The 17,911-nt window shown below is 50.2% G+C and overlaps 1 protein-coding gene across 1 annotated transcript in view; it reads left to right on the top strand.

Moving 5' to 3' along the window:
- Nucleotides 1-13,549, top strand: part of LOC137453274 (potassium voltage-gated channel subfamily KQT member 1-like) — a 374,577-nt gene extending 361,028 nt beyond the window's left edge. Inside the window, exon 16 of the mRNA XM_068162391.1 lies at nucleotides 12,750-13,549. Coding sequence (XP_068018492.1) covers nucleotides 12,750-12,866 — 117 coding nt within the window. The 3' untranslated portion in view covers nucleotides 12,867-13,549. The remainder of the gene's footprint in view (nucleotides 1-12,749) is intronic.
- The last annotated feature ends 4,362 nt before the right edge of the window (nucleotides 13,550-17,911 follow it).

The raw sequence follows: 17,911 nt of genomic DNA, 5'->3' as shown, positions 1-17,911 counted from the left end.
AATTTAGGTGTGACTCACAGGAGCTGCAGATCCACCTGTGAATCTGGACCAGCTTTGTTATTTGTGTGTGCTGCTGCTGCTGCTGCTGCTGCTGCTGCTGCTTTCCAGGCCGGTCTTGCAGCAGGACTTGCTTGCAGCCACACAATGGAAGGGAGCTGAGAACCAGCAGTGCCTCATCCAGGGTGTGGCTGGAGAGCGATGTCGCAAAAGGAGATGACGGCAAGATTACAGGGAGCAGGATCTGGGGGAGGGTAAAGAATGAACGGGGGGGCAGCGGGGAAAGAGCCATTTATGTCCTGAAAGCGAGAGAAAGGTCAGCTCTGCAAAGTCTGATTTACCTGCCAGGGGGGAAAATAGAGGGGGCAAAAGCCAAGCACTAGCTGCAGACAAACACAGAGGTGCAGGGTGAGACAAGCTCCAGCAGCAGCTACATCACAGCCACCAGCAGAGTGCTACTGCTTCTGCACGCCGAAGGCTGTGGAAAGTTACTGCTGTGGCCATTCCAAGAGTGGCACCACCTGAATTTCTTCAGCCACAAATCAATACATCTGGGAGCACCAGAAACTATACTGTCTGGTTTCCTCTGGATCTGCATTTTGTAGCTGATTGTCTGAGGGCTAATGAAAGGCTAGAGCTGGAGGAAGACTTTTTCTGAAACCGGGGTATCCTGTGGATCCTGTGTGGATTCTCTGGGGTCTAATAACACAAGTTCACCTTCCTCTTCTTCCCTTCTTTCAATGAGGCACTACCTTGGATGTCTGTCTTCTGCCCAAGTGCTGGACTTTTAGAAAGCTGTCCAAACAAACATTTTATCTGGAATGACTTTGTCTCTCTGGCCAAGGTGTCTGAAGCTCACTAACTGCCTCCAAAGCTGCTGTAGCAACATAGACACAAAGCCATCATCAGCCAGAAAAAAACCCACATCATCATCCATACATAAAGGCATCATCAGCCAAACCTCATTTGCTCAGGAAGCCAGGGTTCATTTTAAAGAATAAATAAATCATACATTTACTGGAGCAGAAGCACTACTCACTTCATCTGTGTGACGATCACAGAATCACAGAATGGTTTGAGTTGGAAAGAATCTCCAAAGCTCATCCAGTCCAGCCCCCTACAGTCAGGAAGGACATCCTCCACTAGAGTAGGTTGCTCAGAGCCTTGGCCAGCCTCACCTTGAAAATCTCCACAGACAGGGCCCCAACCGCCTCCCTGGGCAACCTGTTGCAGTGTTCCACCATCCTCATGGTGCAGAACTTGTTCCTTACACCCAATCTAAATCTGCTCTGCTCTCATTTCAAACCATTGCCCCTTGTCCCATCCCTGCAGCTCTTTGGAGACAGTCCCTCTCCAGGCCTGCTTCAGAAACCCAGGGCTGAACTCTTGAGAGTTTGTGGTGGGTTGAAAATTCCTCCCCCCCCCCCATTACATTTGCCAGACCATCCCAATTGGAAGCAAATGAAGCTGTATTTATAAGCAAAACTACAATCTACAATGAAATGCAATGAACATATACAAAACATACAGTATTTACAACATTTACAGGTATTTACAATTGATAAACAGCACAAGAAGCCCCCTGGCCAAAACCCTGCCCCCTTCCCTCTTCCCTCCTGCTTAGTGGTTAAGCAAACAACATCTTACACCAGAAGCAGCAGCCACAGACCAGAGTCTTGCTGCAGAGCTTCAGCGGTGCAACTGTGGCATAGGAAAGATAAAAATATAATCCTCACCAAAAAGGGTCCTGACAGGAAATACCCCTGGAACAAAGTGCAGGGGGATAGACCTTTGTGTTTTCATTTAAACAGGAAAGGTAGATGGAAACCAAAATAAATTAAGCTATGCTTAAAATAAAGGTTACTATATTCTAGGCCACCAAAGGTTACAACACCTGACCTAAGAATGGGTGGGGATGTTTGGGATAAAGGAAGGGAGGCCTGGAAAATTGTGGGCTTATCTAGATAAGTTTCATGGAATGAAAACAAACAGCTTCTATCTGCTGAGGGGTACAATGGAATGAGTCAAACAAGACAGTCTGGTGGTTTCTGTGTTTGTTGGTGTTCATGGAGGACTGGGTCTGCTGTCCTGGAAGGAGGCTTTGTGGAGCTTCTACTCCTGTAGCTGTTTACCTGACCTTAGAGGCTCCCATTGACTGGAGCTACTCATTCTGTGCTTTTTGCACCCTCAGCAGAATGGGGCTGGATGCTGCACAGCTCATTGCTGGGGCAGGAAGTGCTGGCAGCTGGCTGAGAGAGACACTGAGACAGCACAGCGAGATGTTCCCTGTGTACATCCCACCTGGCAACATTCCTTTGGGATTCAGCACCGTTTTAGGATTCAGGACCATTGCAAATCTGTTACAACTCATCCCAAAAGCAGTCAGTAATGGGAGCCTGTCCATCAAAGCCCTCTAGTTGCTGTAGGTTTAAGAGGAGAGGCAAGCTGAGTGCAATCTCAGCAAGTTTGCTGATGACACCAAGCTGTGTGGTGCAGCAGACACGCTGGAGGGAAGAGATCCATCCAGAGGGACCTTGACAGGCTGGAGAGGTGAGCCCATGACAACCTCAAGAGGTAAACAAGACCAAATGCAAGGCCCTACATCTGGGTTGGGGCAATCCCAGGCACCGATATAGGCTGGGTAGGGACTGGCTTGAGAGCAGCCCTGAAGAATAGGCCTTGGGGGTGCTGGGGCATGAGAAGCTCAACAGGAGCCACCAGTGTGCACTTGCAGCCCAGAAAGCCAATCACATCCTGGGATGAATCAAGAGAAGCATAGCCAGCAGGTCAAGGGAGGTGATTCTCCCCCTCTACTCTACTCTGGTGAGACCTCACCTGGAGTACTGTGTCCAGTTCTGGAGCCCCTATTACAAGAAGGATCTGGAGGTGCTAGAACATGTCCAGAGAAGAGCCACAAGGATGATCAGAGGGCTGGAGCTCCCCTCCTATGAGGACAGACTGAGGGAGTTGGGGCTGTTCAGTCTGGAGGAGAAAAGGCTTTGAGGAGACCTTATTGTAGCCTTCCAGTATCTGAAGGCTGGGGAGGGACTTTTTAGGGCGTCAGGGTGTGATAGGACTAGGGAGAATGGGAAAAAATAGAAATAGGTAGATTCAGATTAGATGTTAGGAGGAAATTCTTCCCCATGAGGGTGGTGAGAGACTGGCACAGGTTGCCCAGGGAGGTGGTGGAAGCCTCGTCCGTGGAGCTTTTAAGGCCAGGCTGGATGTGGCTGTGAGCAACCTGCTGTAGTGTGAGGTGTCCCTGCCCATGGCAGGGGGGGTGGAACTGGATGATCCTTGAGGTCACTTCCAAGCCTAACAATTCTGTGATTCTGTGGGTCTATGATTCTAAGCTGCTAACATGAATGCCAAAACCATTTCATGAAGGATGCCAAATATCCCTCCTCAGACTCCTGAGAAGGTGGTGGCAGGGAGATATTTCTGTGCATAAGTGTGTATGAGCACCTTAGAACACTCCAAAAGCTTCTCCTAAGAGTCTTGCAGGCTGTTGAGCATTCTGGCTCCAGTCCTGCAAAGCACTTAAATATTTGTTGGACTCAGCAAAACCCTTCACATGCTTCAAGCTAACCCATCTAGAAGCACTCTGTTGGACCAGGCTCAGAGAGGCTGCACCAGAGCCACACCTTGCACAAGAGAAATCTCCCCAAGCTAGTCGTGGCCTCTATGGCTTGTGTGGCCATTTGCTTCCTCACAGGCAACTCCCAACAAGCTGCATCAATGTTTGCATTGCCTGGTCATGTTAAAAAGGCCAACAAAACAACAACAACAACAACAAAACTGTTTCAGTGGCTCCAGCATTTCATCTCAGGGAAATTTCTCTAACAGGGGACAGGCAAGGTGAGAGGCGGAGAGCTTTGCAGGCAGTGCTGAAGAGAAAAGACTTCCCTTCCCAGATTCAGCAGTCCCTGGACAGCAATAAATCCACTCAGAGACATGTGGGGAAAAAAAATAATAAAGCGGTTCCTAAACCAAGCCATTTAGCCTTCCAACCCTACCATAGGCAATCAGCATGTTTGAATGATTGGGTGGGACTGTCAGCATGTAAAGCTAAACACAGGCTTTACAGGGGCTGATCTCTGGTAGGAGATGAGAACTCCTGTGACAACCCTGGCCAACAGGACAAAATGGCATGAATTTGGAAATTGGAACACTGCAACAGGTTGCCCAAGGAGAAGGTTGGAGCCCCATCCCTGGAGATATTCAAGGTGAGGCTCAACAGGGCTCTGGGCAACCGGAGCTAGTGGAGGATGTCCGTGCTGACTGCAGGGGGTTGGACTGGGTGACCTTTGAAGGTCCTTTCCAACCCAAACCATTCTGTGATTCTGCCTGACTGGGGATCAAAGCCTGAGAAGTTTGCTGCATGTTCAGTGCTGAATTAAAATGGAAAATCACCAGGAGGGGAAGTTTAGGCTGGAGGTGGGGAGAAAGTTCTTCACCAAGAGAGTTGTTCGCCATTGGAATGTGCTGCCCAGGGAGGTGGTGGAGTCACTGTCCCTGGAGGTGTTCAAGAGGGGCTTGGATGCGGCACTTGGTGCCATGGTTTAGTCATGAAGTCTGTGGTGACAGGTTGGACTTGATGATCTTTGAGGTCTCTTCCAATCTTGGTGATACTGTGAAAAAGGTGGCAATCATCATCAGGTGGAAGGAAAGCTCCCAAATTATCTGGGTCTTGCCTATGAACCCATCTAGAGGAAATAAGCCTAACCCAAACCATTCTGTGATTCTACGAATTTCTGGACAAACAGTTTAAGCTAAATCACTCTGTGACACAAGTGAGAAATGGAAGCGTCCATAACATGGGACAGCTCTGGCCCAACTCAACCACAACGGATTTTGCTACATTAATACCAGTTTCTGCTGTGAGCTAAATCTTAGATGACAAGTGGTGTCCCTCAAGGCTCTGTATTTGGACCAGTGCTGCCCAGTCTCTTCATCAGTGATATCAACAGCAAGATTGAAGCACCCTCAGCATTTTTGCAGATGATACCAAGCTGAACGGTGTGACTGATAAGACTGAAGGATGGGATGGTGCCATCCAGAGGGACCTGGACAGGCTGGAGAGCTGGGCTGAAGAGAATCCCATGGGGTTCAGTAAGGCAAAGTGCAAGGTCCTGCACCTAGGTCAGGGCAATTCTAGATCTCAGTCTAGGCTGGGGGAGAATGAGATTGAGAGCAGCCCTGCAGAAAAGGACTTGGGGGTCCTGGGCAGGAGCCAGCAATGGGCACTTGCAGCCCAGAAGGCCAATGGCAGCCTATGCTGCATCGAAAGCAGTGTGGCCAGAGATGAAGAGAGGGGATCCTGCCCCTCTGCTCTGGCGAGACCTCACCTGCAGTGCTGTGTCCAGGTCTGCAGCCCTCAACACAGGAAGGATATGGACCTGATTGAGAGGGTCCAGAGGAGGCCACAAAAATGATCAGGGGTTGGAGCACCTCTGCTGTGAGGACAGGCTGAGGAAGCTGAGGCTGTTCAGCCTGGAGAAGAGAAGGCTCTGGGGAAACCTAAGAGCAGCCTGCCAGTACCTGAAGTGGGCTACAAGGAGGCTGCAGAGGGACTGTTTGCAAAGGCCTGCCAGGGACAGGACGAGGGGCAATGAGGGAAGAGCAGATTTGGATTGGATGTGAGGAACAAGTTCTGCACCATGAGGGTGCTGGAACACTGCAACAGGTTGCCCATGGAGGTAGTTGAGACCCTCTTCCTGAAGGTATTCAAGGTGAGACTGGACAAGGCTCTGAACAACCTGCTCTAGTGCAGGATGTCCCTGCTGACTGCAGGGCAGGTTGGACTGGATGAGGTTTGAAGGTCCCTTGCAACACAAACCATTCCATGATTCTATGATACTCAGTACCATGTAGCAGGCAACTGCACAAATACTGCAGAGCTCAGCTCATTGTGATCAGTTCATGCAGGACTGCTACAGGCAGGGAGAGACCAGAGCCTGTTGGAGGTGACAGCAACTCTATTTGATTTGTGGGGTTTAGCTTTTGACACAAAGCTCCACCTCCTTAGCAACGTGTGAGCACATTTGTGGGTTTGCAGATTGACTTCAGTGCCCCAGCAGAGAATCCTCCCCTTCTGCTACTCCTCTGCAGGCAGTGCAGGCCAGTGTGTGGTCAACATTGTCGAAACTGCCTTGCCCAGCCTCCAGAAATCATACTTAAAAGATAGGCAAAACCTGGGGAGAGGAATTTTTCTGGCTTCTAGTGAGAGGAATTTTGGGGAGACAATAATGTGGCTCCTCCAGCTAAGTTTCCCACGTAGGCATTTTGTCTATGCTGTGCACATGCAAAACATGTCAGGAAAAAAGCTCCCAGGAATCTGCCCAGCATGTGGCAAATCCCCTGCACAGACCAACCCTCCTCCTGCACGCTGCTGCCATTCCTCGGGTCCCTTTCTCTAGAGGGAGGGGAACAACTTCCTTGCGAGGAGAGACTGAGGGAGCTGGGGCTCCTCAGCTTGGAGAGGAGGAGACTGAGGGGTGACCTCATTCGTGTTTATAAAGATGTGCAGGGTGAGTGCCAAAAGGATGGAGCCAGGCTCTGCTCAGTGATGCCCAATGACAGGACAAGGGGCAGTGGTGGAAGCTGAGGCAGAGGAAGTTCCATGGGAACAGGAGGAAGAATTATTTCCCTGTGAGGGTGACAGAACACTGGAAGAGGCTGCCCAGGGGGGTTGTGGAGTCTCCCTCTCTGGAGATATTCAAGACCTGCCTGGATGAGTTCCTGTGTGACCTGCTCTAGGTGATCCTTCTCTGGCAGGGGGGTTGTACTGGATTTCAGTGACACACTAAGTACTTCTCCTGCCACTCCCCTCCACTGAAAGCCCCCCGGGGGCCATCAGGCCCACAGCGCCCTCCCGCAGCCCAGCTGCCTCGGCAGCCCCCACTCACCTTCATGAGCTTCCTTCTCGAGGGACCCTCTCGAGGTCCCTTCCAGCCCCAAACATTCTGTGATTCTCTGATTTCTGCAGCAGGTGCCCACCAGGGTGAAAAGAGGCTATTTAGAGACACCAGCTCTCACAAAGAGAACCTCCAAAGCAACTTCCAAGTGATGCTCCGTGTGAAAGGCAGGGGACAGGGGTGTCAGGTAGTGATAGGACTGGGGGGAATGGAACAAAACTACAAATGAGTAGATTCAGATTGGATGTCAGGAAGAAATTCTTCCCCATGAGGGTGGTGAGACACTGGAACAGGTTGCCCAGGGAGGTGGTAGAAGCCTCATCCCTGGAGGTTTTGAAGGCCAGGCTGGATGTGGCTGTGAGCAACCTGCTGTAGTGTGAGGTGTCCCTGCCCATGGCAGTGGGATTGGAACTGGATGCTCCTTGAGGTCCCTTCAAACCCTAACAATTCTATGATTCTATGACACCGTGCATCTCACAAGCTGAATGACCCAGATTGCTTCCATGGCTCGCTGTGACTCACTGGAGCTGACTGAGAGACCTTTCCTTTGTCTAGCAGCCCTGAATGTCACCATGGAGTCCAGCCCCCTTTCACAGGGGGATGTTAAAATGAATACACATTTCAACACTCCCTCAGCTCACCTCACAGCACCAATAACAACAGGGCAATATTTTAAACTGCTTTTGCAAGCCTCCTTTCTACAGAGCAGTTGAAAGGGCTATAAAAGCATTTTAACAATTTTATAGATGGTCTCCAGAGCACTTTTGTGCTGTGGGAGAACAGAAGTTTTGTTGCCATTTGCCCGTGGACAGCTGCCAAACTCACCTGTCTCCACCGAGCCTGCAAGGGCCATATCACATCTCTCTGGAAACTCTGCAGCCAGCCCCTGGATGGCTTCTCACTTTACTCAGCTGAAAAACATCTTGTACGACTTAACCCTTTGCCTGCATGCTGGGCTGGCTGTGGAACTCAAAAACCAACTTGTTCCCTTTGGTCTTAAGGAAAGGAAAAGCCTCTAGGTGGATTTGGAGAAACCTAAAGCCAAGACTTGTGTGGAAAACCTTCACCTATGTAAAAAGGCTTCTAACCCTTCAGGACATCCTGCTGACTTTAGTCAAGCCTTGAAGTGTGTCCACAGCTCTCCTTTGGGGCACTCTTTCCTCACAGGTAACCAGCCTCCAAACCCAGTTTAAAGGCTCTGTTTCAAGCAGGTCACTTCACAATTTGGTTTTCTCTCTGAAGTTTTACCACAGTTTAGGTGTTTGTGCAAAGCAAGGCATATTTTAGAGCACCTCAAGTCAGAAAGTGGGTCCTTCCTTCCTTCCTTTCCTCCCTCCCTCCTTCCTTCCTTCCTTCCTTCCTTCCTCTCTTCCTCTCTTCCTTCCTTCCTCTCTTCCTTCCTTCCTCTTTATCTTCCTTCCTTCTTTGCTTCCTTGCCTCCTTGCTCCCTTCCTTCCTCTCTTCCTTCTATTCTTTCTCCTTCTTTCTTTTCCTTCCTTCCTCTTTCTTTTCCTTCTTTGCTTCCACTCTTTCTTTCATTTCCTTCCTTCCCCTCTTTCTTCCTTCTCCCCCTCTTTCTTCCTTCCTCTCCCTCTTTCTTCCTTCCTCCCTTCCTCCTTCCCTCTCTCTCTTCCTTCTTCCCTCCCTTCCTTCCTCCCTCCTTCTCTTTCTTCTTTGCTCCCTCCCTCTTCCTTCTTCCTTCCCTCTCTTCCTTGCTTCCTCCCTCCCTCCCTCCCTTCCTTCCTTCTCCCCTCCCTCCCTCTCTTCCTTCCTGCTTTCCTTCTTTCCTTCCTTCTTTCTTTCTTCCTGACTGAAGTGTTACCAGTTTAGGTGCAGGTGCAAAGCAAGACACCCCAAGTCAGAAAGCAGGGGTGGGGGAGGGGGTGGGATTTGTGTTTTCCTGACTAACATTCTACCAGTTCAGGTGCATGTTCAAAGCAAGGCACATTTTAGACCATCTGGAGTCAGGAAGTGGCATCTTGAGCCCATGTATAAAAATACAAAGCCAAGGGTTCCAAGAGATCTGCTACAGACCACATCTTATGGGTAGCTTAATTTGCAGGCTCCTGCTTCTGGTCTCAAAAATCATCATGAAAGCCCTCCTGTGCAGAGGGCTGACAGGAGAACTGAGCAGCTTCATTTGTTAATGTCCAGGAGAGCTTTGCAGGACCTTGTGTGGAAGGCGTGACAGGAATGGAGTGTAACCTACTCCCATGTGTACCAATTTCTCATTTTCTCTCCCTGAAGATGAATATTTATATTCTCCACCCTCTTCTTCTGCAAAGAAAGGAGTACAAAGCTATTCCCCATCACCTTCTTTCACTGAGTTGGCAAAACACAGAGAAACACAGCGAGTTTAAATGATATGGAATATGCAGGCATAGCTTATCTGAGATTAAGCGTTCAGATCAAAATCAACAAAGCTTCACAAAAGAAAGCCCCAAACGATCTTTCATCTGCCTGATCCCATTTCCCAGCCTACACCTCCTCTTTTTACCCTCCTGCAATGTGTTAGCTCTGCTTTAGTTGCTGCTCTGTGCAACGTTCCTGCTGCAGAGAGATTCTGTTGAGTCACGACCGGCATCAGCCAAACAGGCTTTTCAAGAACGGGGGAGAAAATAGAGGCTGTGGTTTGAAAATTAATTCCATGCTGCTTAACCCTTCAACTCCTAGTGACTTCCAGAGTTCCAGCCAAGTTAAGGCTGAGCAGAAGATGTAGCTCTTGCACCCGAGAGGAGAGCACTGGCAGTGCTTCTGTCAGTGATCACAGAGGAGAGCGAGCCCTGCCACAAGCACCACTGGCTCCTCTCAGCTAGCAGCTCATTAATTAGGAGACAAGGCAGAGATGCTACTTGTGGTGTAGGGCCAGGCTGTCCAAGAGGTAGCTGCACCTCTTCCAGACACAGACTCTGCCCTGAGCTCCCTTCCCTTCAACCAAAGAGTGTCAATAGCTAATGGCTGCTCAGGCTTGGCACCAACTGCCCCTCACTCAGGGGGGCTACAGTAAGCATGTCCCATCCTCCCATGACCATACACTTTGCCCTGCCCACCCTAGTCACTGCTCAGGTAGTGCTGGACATGCACCTGAAAGCAACTGGGCAGACATCATCATGAAGGGCTAAACTGTCTAACCCATGCCCTAAATACTCCTTCCTTGGTGCTTGAAAATACTGCCTCAGCTAACTGGCACCCACAACAAATCCGAGGCTGGGAGAAGGCCTTTGCTACCAGAAGACAGCAGTCACGAAAGCAGAAATCACAGAATCATAGAATTGTCAGGGTTGGAAGGGACCTCAAGCATCATCTAGTTCCAACTCCCTGCCATGGGCAGGGACACCTCACACTACATCAGGTTGCTCACAGCCACATCCAGCCTGGGCTCCAAGGATGAGGCTTCTACTACCTCCCTGAGCAACCTGTGCCAGTGTCTCAACACCCTCAGGGTGAAGAATTTCTTCCTGACATCAAATCTAAATCTACCCATTTCTAATTTTGCTTCATTCCCCCTAGTCCTATCATTACCTGACACTCTACCCTACCTGGTCCCTCCCCCAGCTTTCTTGTAGGCCCCCTTCAGATACTGGAAGGCCACAATAAAGTCTCCTCAGAGCCTTCTCTCCCAGACTGAACAGTCCCAATTCTCAGTCTGTCCTCACAGGAGAAATGAAAGAAAGAATAGCACATCTCTCCTTCCTCCAGGGATACTTCCCCTAGCAGGTTGTATAGAGGAGAGAAGAGTGGTTGCCAAAATGATAGCACTTGAATAAGCTCCTGGTACCTTGAGGTTTGAGGGGCCCCCAGGGGAGCCAACACTTGCAGTGAGAAAAGGCAGAGGGGAGGGCAAGTGGCTTAGGTGATTTTTCCTTGCCTCAGTTTTTAAAGCAGTCTCAGCCTGCTAAACTTTCAGTCAATGCTGCCAATGGCTGTTTCCAAAGTTATCTTTGCATAGAAACAGGCTCAGAACCCTTCCCTCTCTCCTTCTCTCTGTCTCTCTTGTTGATGAAAGCTCAGCTTAGATCTGATATTGCTTTAAAAGGTTTGCTATCAAAGTTTGTTGGACCCACTGGGACAGATCACAGTTTGCAGAGGCTCAGAGTTTCACAGCAGATAACTGTAAAGTGAACCATCCAATGTTCTTCAAAATGCTCATTCTTCTTGGGCTGGTCTGTTACACAAAGATGCACTGTGTTCAGGCATCATTAGAGGCAATCCCAGCTGCTTACATGATGCTGGACACAGTTTTGCCTTTAGAGCAAAGTAGAGCAATCAACAGACCCAAGCCTGTCCCATCTGCTGATGCTAAGATGAGTGAGATGCCGTTACAGAGAAGGCAAACCCTGTCAGAGCAGTGGGGTAATGCCTGCTTGGCACTCCTGGGATGCAAAAAAAAACCCAGTAGAAAGTATAAAAGAACATCCCTTAAAAAACCCAGAGTGGCCTTTCCCTGCTCAAAAATCACAGAATCCTAGAATAGCTCAGGTTGGAAGGGACCTCAGAGGTCATCTCCTCCAACCTCCCCACCATGCCCAAGGACACCTCTCAACTACACTCAGCTGATCAAGGCCTCATCCAACCTGGCCTTCAACACCCTCAAGCAGGAGGCAGCCACAGCCTCCCTGGGCAGCCTGTTCCAGAGTCTCACCACCCTCACACTGAAGAACTTCCTCAGATGCAGTCTAACCCTGCTCTCCCTCAGCTTCAAACCATTCCTCCTTGTCCTGTCTCTAGACACCCTCAGGAGAAGTCTCTCTGCAGCCTTCCTGGAGGATCCTTTCAGCTATTGGAAGGCAGCTCTAAGGTCCCCCCCCAGAGTCTTCTCTTCTCCTGGCTGAACAAGCCCAGCTCACTCAGCCTGTCCTTATATCAGAGGTGCTCCAGCACTTGCATTATCTTTGTGGCCTTCTCTGCACTCTCTTCACCAGCTCTGTGTCCTTCTTCTGCTGGGGACACCAGACCTGGAGGCAGGATTGGAGGTGGGGTCTGAGCAGAGCAGAGTCAAGGGACAGAATCCCCTCTCTTGCCCTGCTGCCCACACTCCTCTGGCTGCAGCCCAGCACACAGCTGCCTTCTGGGCTGCATGAGGGCACTGCTGGCTCCTGGGGAGCTTCTCATGCTCAATAACAGTAATAACTAGAAGAGAATCCTCTGCCTAGGGACTATGCCTGAGAAATTCCAGCTGAGAGGAGGACTGAGCATGTCAGGATTCCTATAGAAAAGTTGTTTCTTTTTCACTGAAGTCCTTGGTGCTGTGCTGTGGTTTTCAGCAGGTCAGGCTCTAATAATGGCCATAAACACCCTATCTGCTGGGATCTCTGACTGTGAGGTACACAGAGGCAGCTGCTTACAGCCTGAAAGGGAGGGGAGCTGCTTCATTTCCCACGGCAGTAATGGAAAGCATGATGGATGTCCTATAACTAAGGGTGGTGAAGCACTGGGAGAGGTAATGGGGAAAAAAACATTCATGATGAACCAAGGAATGAAAGAGAGTTTCAGGGCAGATGTTTCCAGGATGCATCATCACCAAAAGGAGTTGGCAAAGCCTGGGAAAAGGCAGAGAGACCAATGGCTGACTCAAGTGGTCAAGTTCTCATGCCAGCAATGTCCTGTCTTGCTGCTGCCACTTTGCATTGGTCTACACCCTTCCCTGTGCCTTTGCAGCATCCTCCAACCTTTCTAGAATAAGAGGCTAGACAAAACTCAGAGGTGCTGGTGGTTCTCAGATGCTCAAGCTCACTGCCAGGCTTTATCCATCCAAGCACTTGTGGTCAGTGGATGTCTCTCACCAGAAGCATGTGCAACCGTTTCACAGTTGTCTGCTTTCTGATTCCTTAACAGGTCATGCAGATGGACCAGAAGCTAGATGACATCCTGAACATGCTCCAGGCTCAGTATGAGGATCAGCCACAGGCACAGATGGCAGGGCCAGCCTCCCCACCTGTCAGACAGCTGTAAACAACCTCGGATTCCCTCCCAGTTAACCACGACATTTGAAAGGCAGAGGACAGCCACCCACGTCCCCCTCTCATTCTTTTCTCTGGGGTCAATTTTAAGTCTTGGTGTCTCAGAATTTGGCTTTCATGGGTGAGATGAATATTTAGTAGTTTACATATAAAAAGGAGAAGCAGTAGCAGCAAGAAGCCAGTCACACAACCCTAGGAAGGCACACAAGATTTGCACCTGTTCTATTAACCACCATTAGCTAACCTCTGACAGCTTCGAGTGGTCCCTTGCAGCTAGCCCCTCTTAGGCTCACTGCCTATGCTCAGGGACATTGTTGAGGTAAGTATCCCAGCCAGGCTTAGCATGACCCACTGGTGGAAGGGGAATGGGAGTGGGGGGTTGGCTTTTGGTTGAGGAGGTCATTCTCCCCCTCTACTCCACTCTGGTGAGACCCCACCTGGAGTACTGTGGCCAGTTCTTCAGCCACTATTACAGGAAGGATCTGGAGGTGCTGGAATGTGTCCAGAGAAGGGCCACAAGGATGATCAGAGGGCTGAAGCACCTCTGCTATGAGGACAGACTGAGAGAGTTGGGGCTGTTCAGTCTGGAGAAGAGAAGGCTCCCAGGAGACCTTATTGTGGTCTTCCAGTATCTGAAGGGGGCTCCAAGAAGGCTGGGGAGGGACTTTTTATGGTGTCAGGGAGTGATAGGACTGGGGGGAATGGAACAAAACTAGAAATGGGTAAATTCAGGTTGGATGTCAGGAAGAAGTTCTTCCCCATGAGGGTGGTGAGAGACTGGCACAGGTTGCCCAGGGAGGTGGTGGAAGCCTCATCCCTGGAGGCCAGGCTGGATGTGGCTGTGAGCAACCTGCTGTAGTGTGAGGTGTCCCTGCCCATGGCAAGGGGGTTGGAACTGGTTGATCCTTGAGGTCCCTTCCAACCCTGACAATTCCATGATTCTGTGATTTAATTAGGGAATGCAATGCTCCCAGCATTTGAACATGGAACAAATGGAAATCAGTGAAGATTAAAATTAAACAGCAGTGCTTCGACTTCCAACAAGCAGTGAGGATCATAAGGAGGGCAAGGTTTATGTGCTGGTGCGAATGACAAAGTAAAGACAACAAACTGCCTCTGAGGTGTACCGAGGCTGCTTGACATATGAAAGAGTGGAGCAAAGACCAGCTAATTAAAGCAAAGGGCTGCAAATGAGATGAGCTGAGCTGCGTGTTGGAACAGACAGGCAGGAGAGATAGCATCTGCGTGGGCTCCCAGCACAAGAACAGGGTAATAGCTATCACCTACACTGATGACTGGTATGCAAAACGTTCTCAAGCTCCTACTACCTCAATTCAGCAGCGTTGGTTGACTCCAGTTGCCTGCATTTTACCTTAAGAAAGCTGCATGGGCATTGGCTGCAAAATACCTGTAAAGCTGGGCTCCAGTCAGTAAAAGCTTGGCTCAGCTGTGACCGGGAATGGAAGCAATGCTTAAAGGAAGCAGGGCTGCACAAGCTGCTGATGGAGGATTAATGACTGCTAAATAAATTGTTGGGGAGCATTTTAAATGCCACGTTATCCAGGGATTGTCCTTGGAATGTGGGGGTTGCAACTCCAGTGCCTCTGTGGGCTGTTTTAGTCACTGTGAAATTGGATCTTACCTACTCTGCTGAGACCCCACCTCCAATCCTGCCTCCAGGTCTGGTGTCCCCAGCAGAAGGAGGACACAGAGCTGGTGAAGAAAGTGCAGAGAAGGCCACAAAGATAATGCAAATGCTGGAGCACCTCTGATATAAGGACAGGCTGAGTGAGCTGGGCTTGCTCAGCCTGCAGAAGAGAAGGCTCTGAGGGGACCTTAGAGCTGCCTTCCAATAGCTGAAAGGATCCTCCAGGAAGGCTGCAGAGGGACTTTTCCTGAGGGTGTGTAGAGACAGGACAAGGGGGAATGGTTTGAAGCTGAGGGAGAGCAGGGTTAGACTGGATCTGAGGAAGAAGTTCTTCAGTGTGAGGGTGGTGAGATTCTGGAACAGGCTGCCCAGGGAGGCTGTGGCTGCCTCCTGCCTGGGGGTATTGAAGGCCAGGTTGGATGAGGCCTTGATCAGCTGAGTGTAGTTGAGAGGTGTCCTTGGGCATGGTGAGGAGGTTGGAGGAGATGACCTCTGAGGTCCCTTCCAATCTCTGAGGTCCCTTCCAATCTCTGAGGTCCCTTCCAACCTGAGCCATTCCAATGCACTCCAGAAGAGGGATGATAACAGCACTGCTGTTGCTAAATATGTAGACAATGAGCCAAGCAGAAAGGGTGCAGTGTTATTTACTCACATCTTTTTAACATATTTACATAACCAACCACTTGGATGAGCAGCAGTCTGCAGAGGCAAGACCTGATCTGCTGGGAAATCCTATATATATTCTATTCCCACTCCTAGTCATGGAAGCAAAGCTTGCACTGCATTTCAAAGCAACCTGAAAGACTGGTCCCTTAATAAGCACTTATTTGGACCAATGACTGGTCCACTCCAGTGCAATCAAATTAGCTTCTAACTCTTACCTGTCCCTTTAAATCTCTTTCCCAGGTTTGTAGGTCTGGGAATTCAAACTTGGAAAGAGCACAGTGAGACTGATTCCAATCTTTAGATTGCAGGCACCTCTTAGAATATTAATGATGTGTGAGAGGCAATAAACCAAACCAAACCAAACCAAAACCAAAAAAAAGGCAATCTGGTTTTAATTAAATCAGCTGACAAGCTGCAGTTGCATCTTGTCTGATCACTACAGTTACTGAATGTGACCAGACACAGAACCCAGCAGGGGGGAATGGGAAACAGTCATTGTGAGGAGCATTGAGCTGCTCCTGGCTTCCAGTCTGGGGCATGAGCTTCTGCAGTGCTCTTTCACAGAATCACAGCAAGCACAGAATGTATCTAGCTGGAAGAGTCCTCTGAGATCACCCAGTCCAATGTCTGACCCAGCACTGCAGGGTCAATGCACCAGATCCACAGGCTGTTTGAACACCCCCAGGGATGGTGACTGGGCAGCCTGTTCCAATGCTTTAGAATCCTTTCAGTGAAGAAATATTTCCTGATATCCAGCCTGAACCTCCCCTGGTGCAGCTTGAAACCACCTCCTGCGGTCCTGTCGCTTCACAACATGGAGAAGAGGCTGCCCCCTCCTCACTCCAAACTCCTTTCAGGTAGCTGTAGAGAGTGCAAAGTTCTCCCCCTCCTATAACCTGCCTGACGCAGAGCTGAGTGGTCACCTGTGCCTCTTCACTGTTCCTTCTGTGTCATTGTTGATACACACAAAATGGTGCCTGAATGTCACTATTGCACCAGCCACAGCTGCCTGGAGGGCCCTTAGCCACAAAGATTCAGATGATGAGCAGTGCAGATTTCGGCAGAGAGGTCCAAGGATTTCTGTGGCCAGCACAAGGTGAAACATCCTTTTGGAGCACTGCAGATGTTTGTGTGAGGGCTATGTGCGGTCACTGCTTGGTGGACCAAGAACTGCAAGAGTATTTTACTTTCCAATGAGTCTTAATAGAAGTATTAAGACCCTATACCTACAGCAACACCTACAGTTCAGCAGTGCCTGGAGGACACATTGGATGCCACAGCTCCCCAGAGAATTCAGTCAGCAACAGGACAAGGGGGAATGTTTTGAAGCTGAGGGAGAATAGGGTTAGACTGGACCTGGGCTGAAGCACCTGTGCTGTGAGGGCAGGCTGAGGGAGCTGGGCTTGTTCAGCCTGGAGAAGAGAAGACTCCAGGGAGACCTCTAGGAAGGCTGCAGAGGGACTTTTCCTGAGGGTGTGTGGAGACAGGACAAGGGGGAATGGTTTGAAGCTGAGGGAGAGCTGGTGACACATGGGTTTGATGGGTGTGCCACTAGATGGATAAGGAACTGGCTTGATGGCCGCACCCAAAGAGTGGCTGTCAATGGCTCCGTGTCCCAGTGGAGGCCAGTGACAAGCAGAGTCCCTCAGGGATCAGTCCTGGGACCTGTCTTATTCAACATCTTTGTGGGTGCCATGGACAGTGGCATTGAGTGCACCCTCAGCAAGTTTGCTGATGACACCAAGCTGTGTGGTGCAGCAGACAGGCTGGAGGGAAGGGAGGCCATCCAGAGGGATCTTGACAGGCTGGAGAGGTGGGCACAAGCCAACATCATGAGGTTCAACAAGACCAAGTGCAGGGTCCTTCATCTGGGTCGAGGCAACCCCAGGCACAAATCCAGGCTGGGCAGTGACTGGCTGGAAAGCAGCCCTGAGGAGAGAGACTTGGGGGTGCTGGTGGACAAAAAGCTCAACATGAGCTCTCAGTGTGCACTTGCAGCCCGCAAAGCCAATCAGATCCTGGGCTGCATCAGGACAAGTGTGGCCAGCAGGTCAAGGGAGGTGATCCTCCCCCTCTACTCAGCCCTGGTGAGACCCCACCTGCAGTACTGTGTCCAGTTCTGGAGCCCCTATTACAAGAGGGATGTGGAGGTTCTGGAAGGTGTCCAGAGAAGGGCCACAAGGATGATCAGAGGGCTGGAGCACCTCTCCTATGAGGACAGACTGAAGGAGTTGGGACTGTTCAGTCTGCAGAAGAGAAGGCTCTGAGGTGACCTAATTGTGGCCTTCCAGTATCTGAAGGGGGCCTACAGGAAGGCTGGGGAAGGACTTCTCAGGATCTCAGGTAGTGATAGGACTAGGGGGAATGGAATGAAGCTGGAGGTGGGGAGATTCAGGCTAGATGTGAGGAGGAGGTTCTTCACCATGAGAGTGGTGAAACCCTGGAATGTGTTGTCCAGGGAGGTGGTTGGGGTGCTGTCCCTGGAGGTGTTTAAGAGCAGGCTGGATGAGGCTCTGTCCAGCCTGATCTAGTGTGGGGTGTCCCTGCCCATGGCAGGGAGGTTGGAACTAGATGATTCTTGTGGTCCCTTCCAACCCTGAATGAAACTATGAAACCTTAGAGCTGCCTTCCAATAGCTGAAGGGATGCTACAGAGAGGCTGCAGAGGGACTTTCCCTGAGGGTGACTAGAGACAGAACAAGGGGGAATGGATTGAAGCTGAGG

Source organism: Melanerpes formicivorus, unplaced genomic scaffold, assembly GCF_026170545.1.
Source record: "Melanerpes formicivorus ecotype bairdi unplaced genomic scaffold, bMelFor1.0.p_v2 SCAF_64, whole genome shotgun sequence".
Taxonomy (NCBI): domain Eukaryota; kingdom Metazoa; phylum Chordata; class Aves; order Piciformes; family Picidae; genus Melanerpes; species Melanerpes formicivorus.
This window is presented reverse-complemented; position numbering and strand designations above follow the sequence as displayed.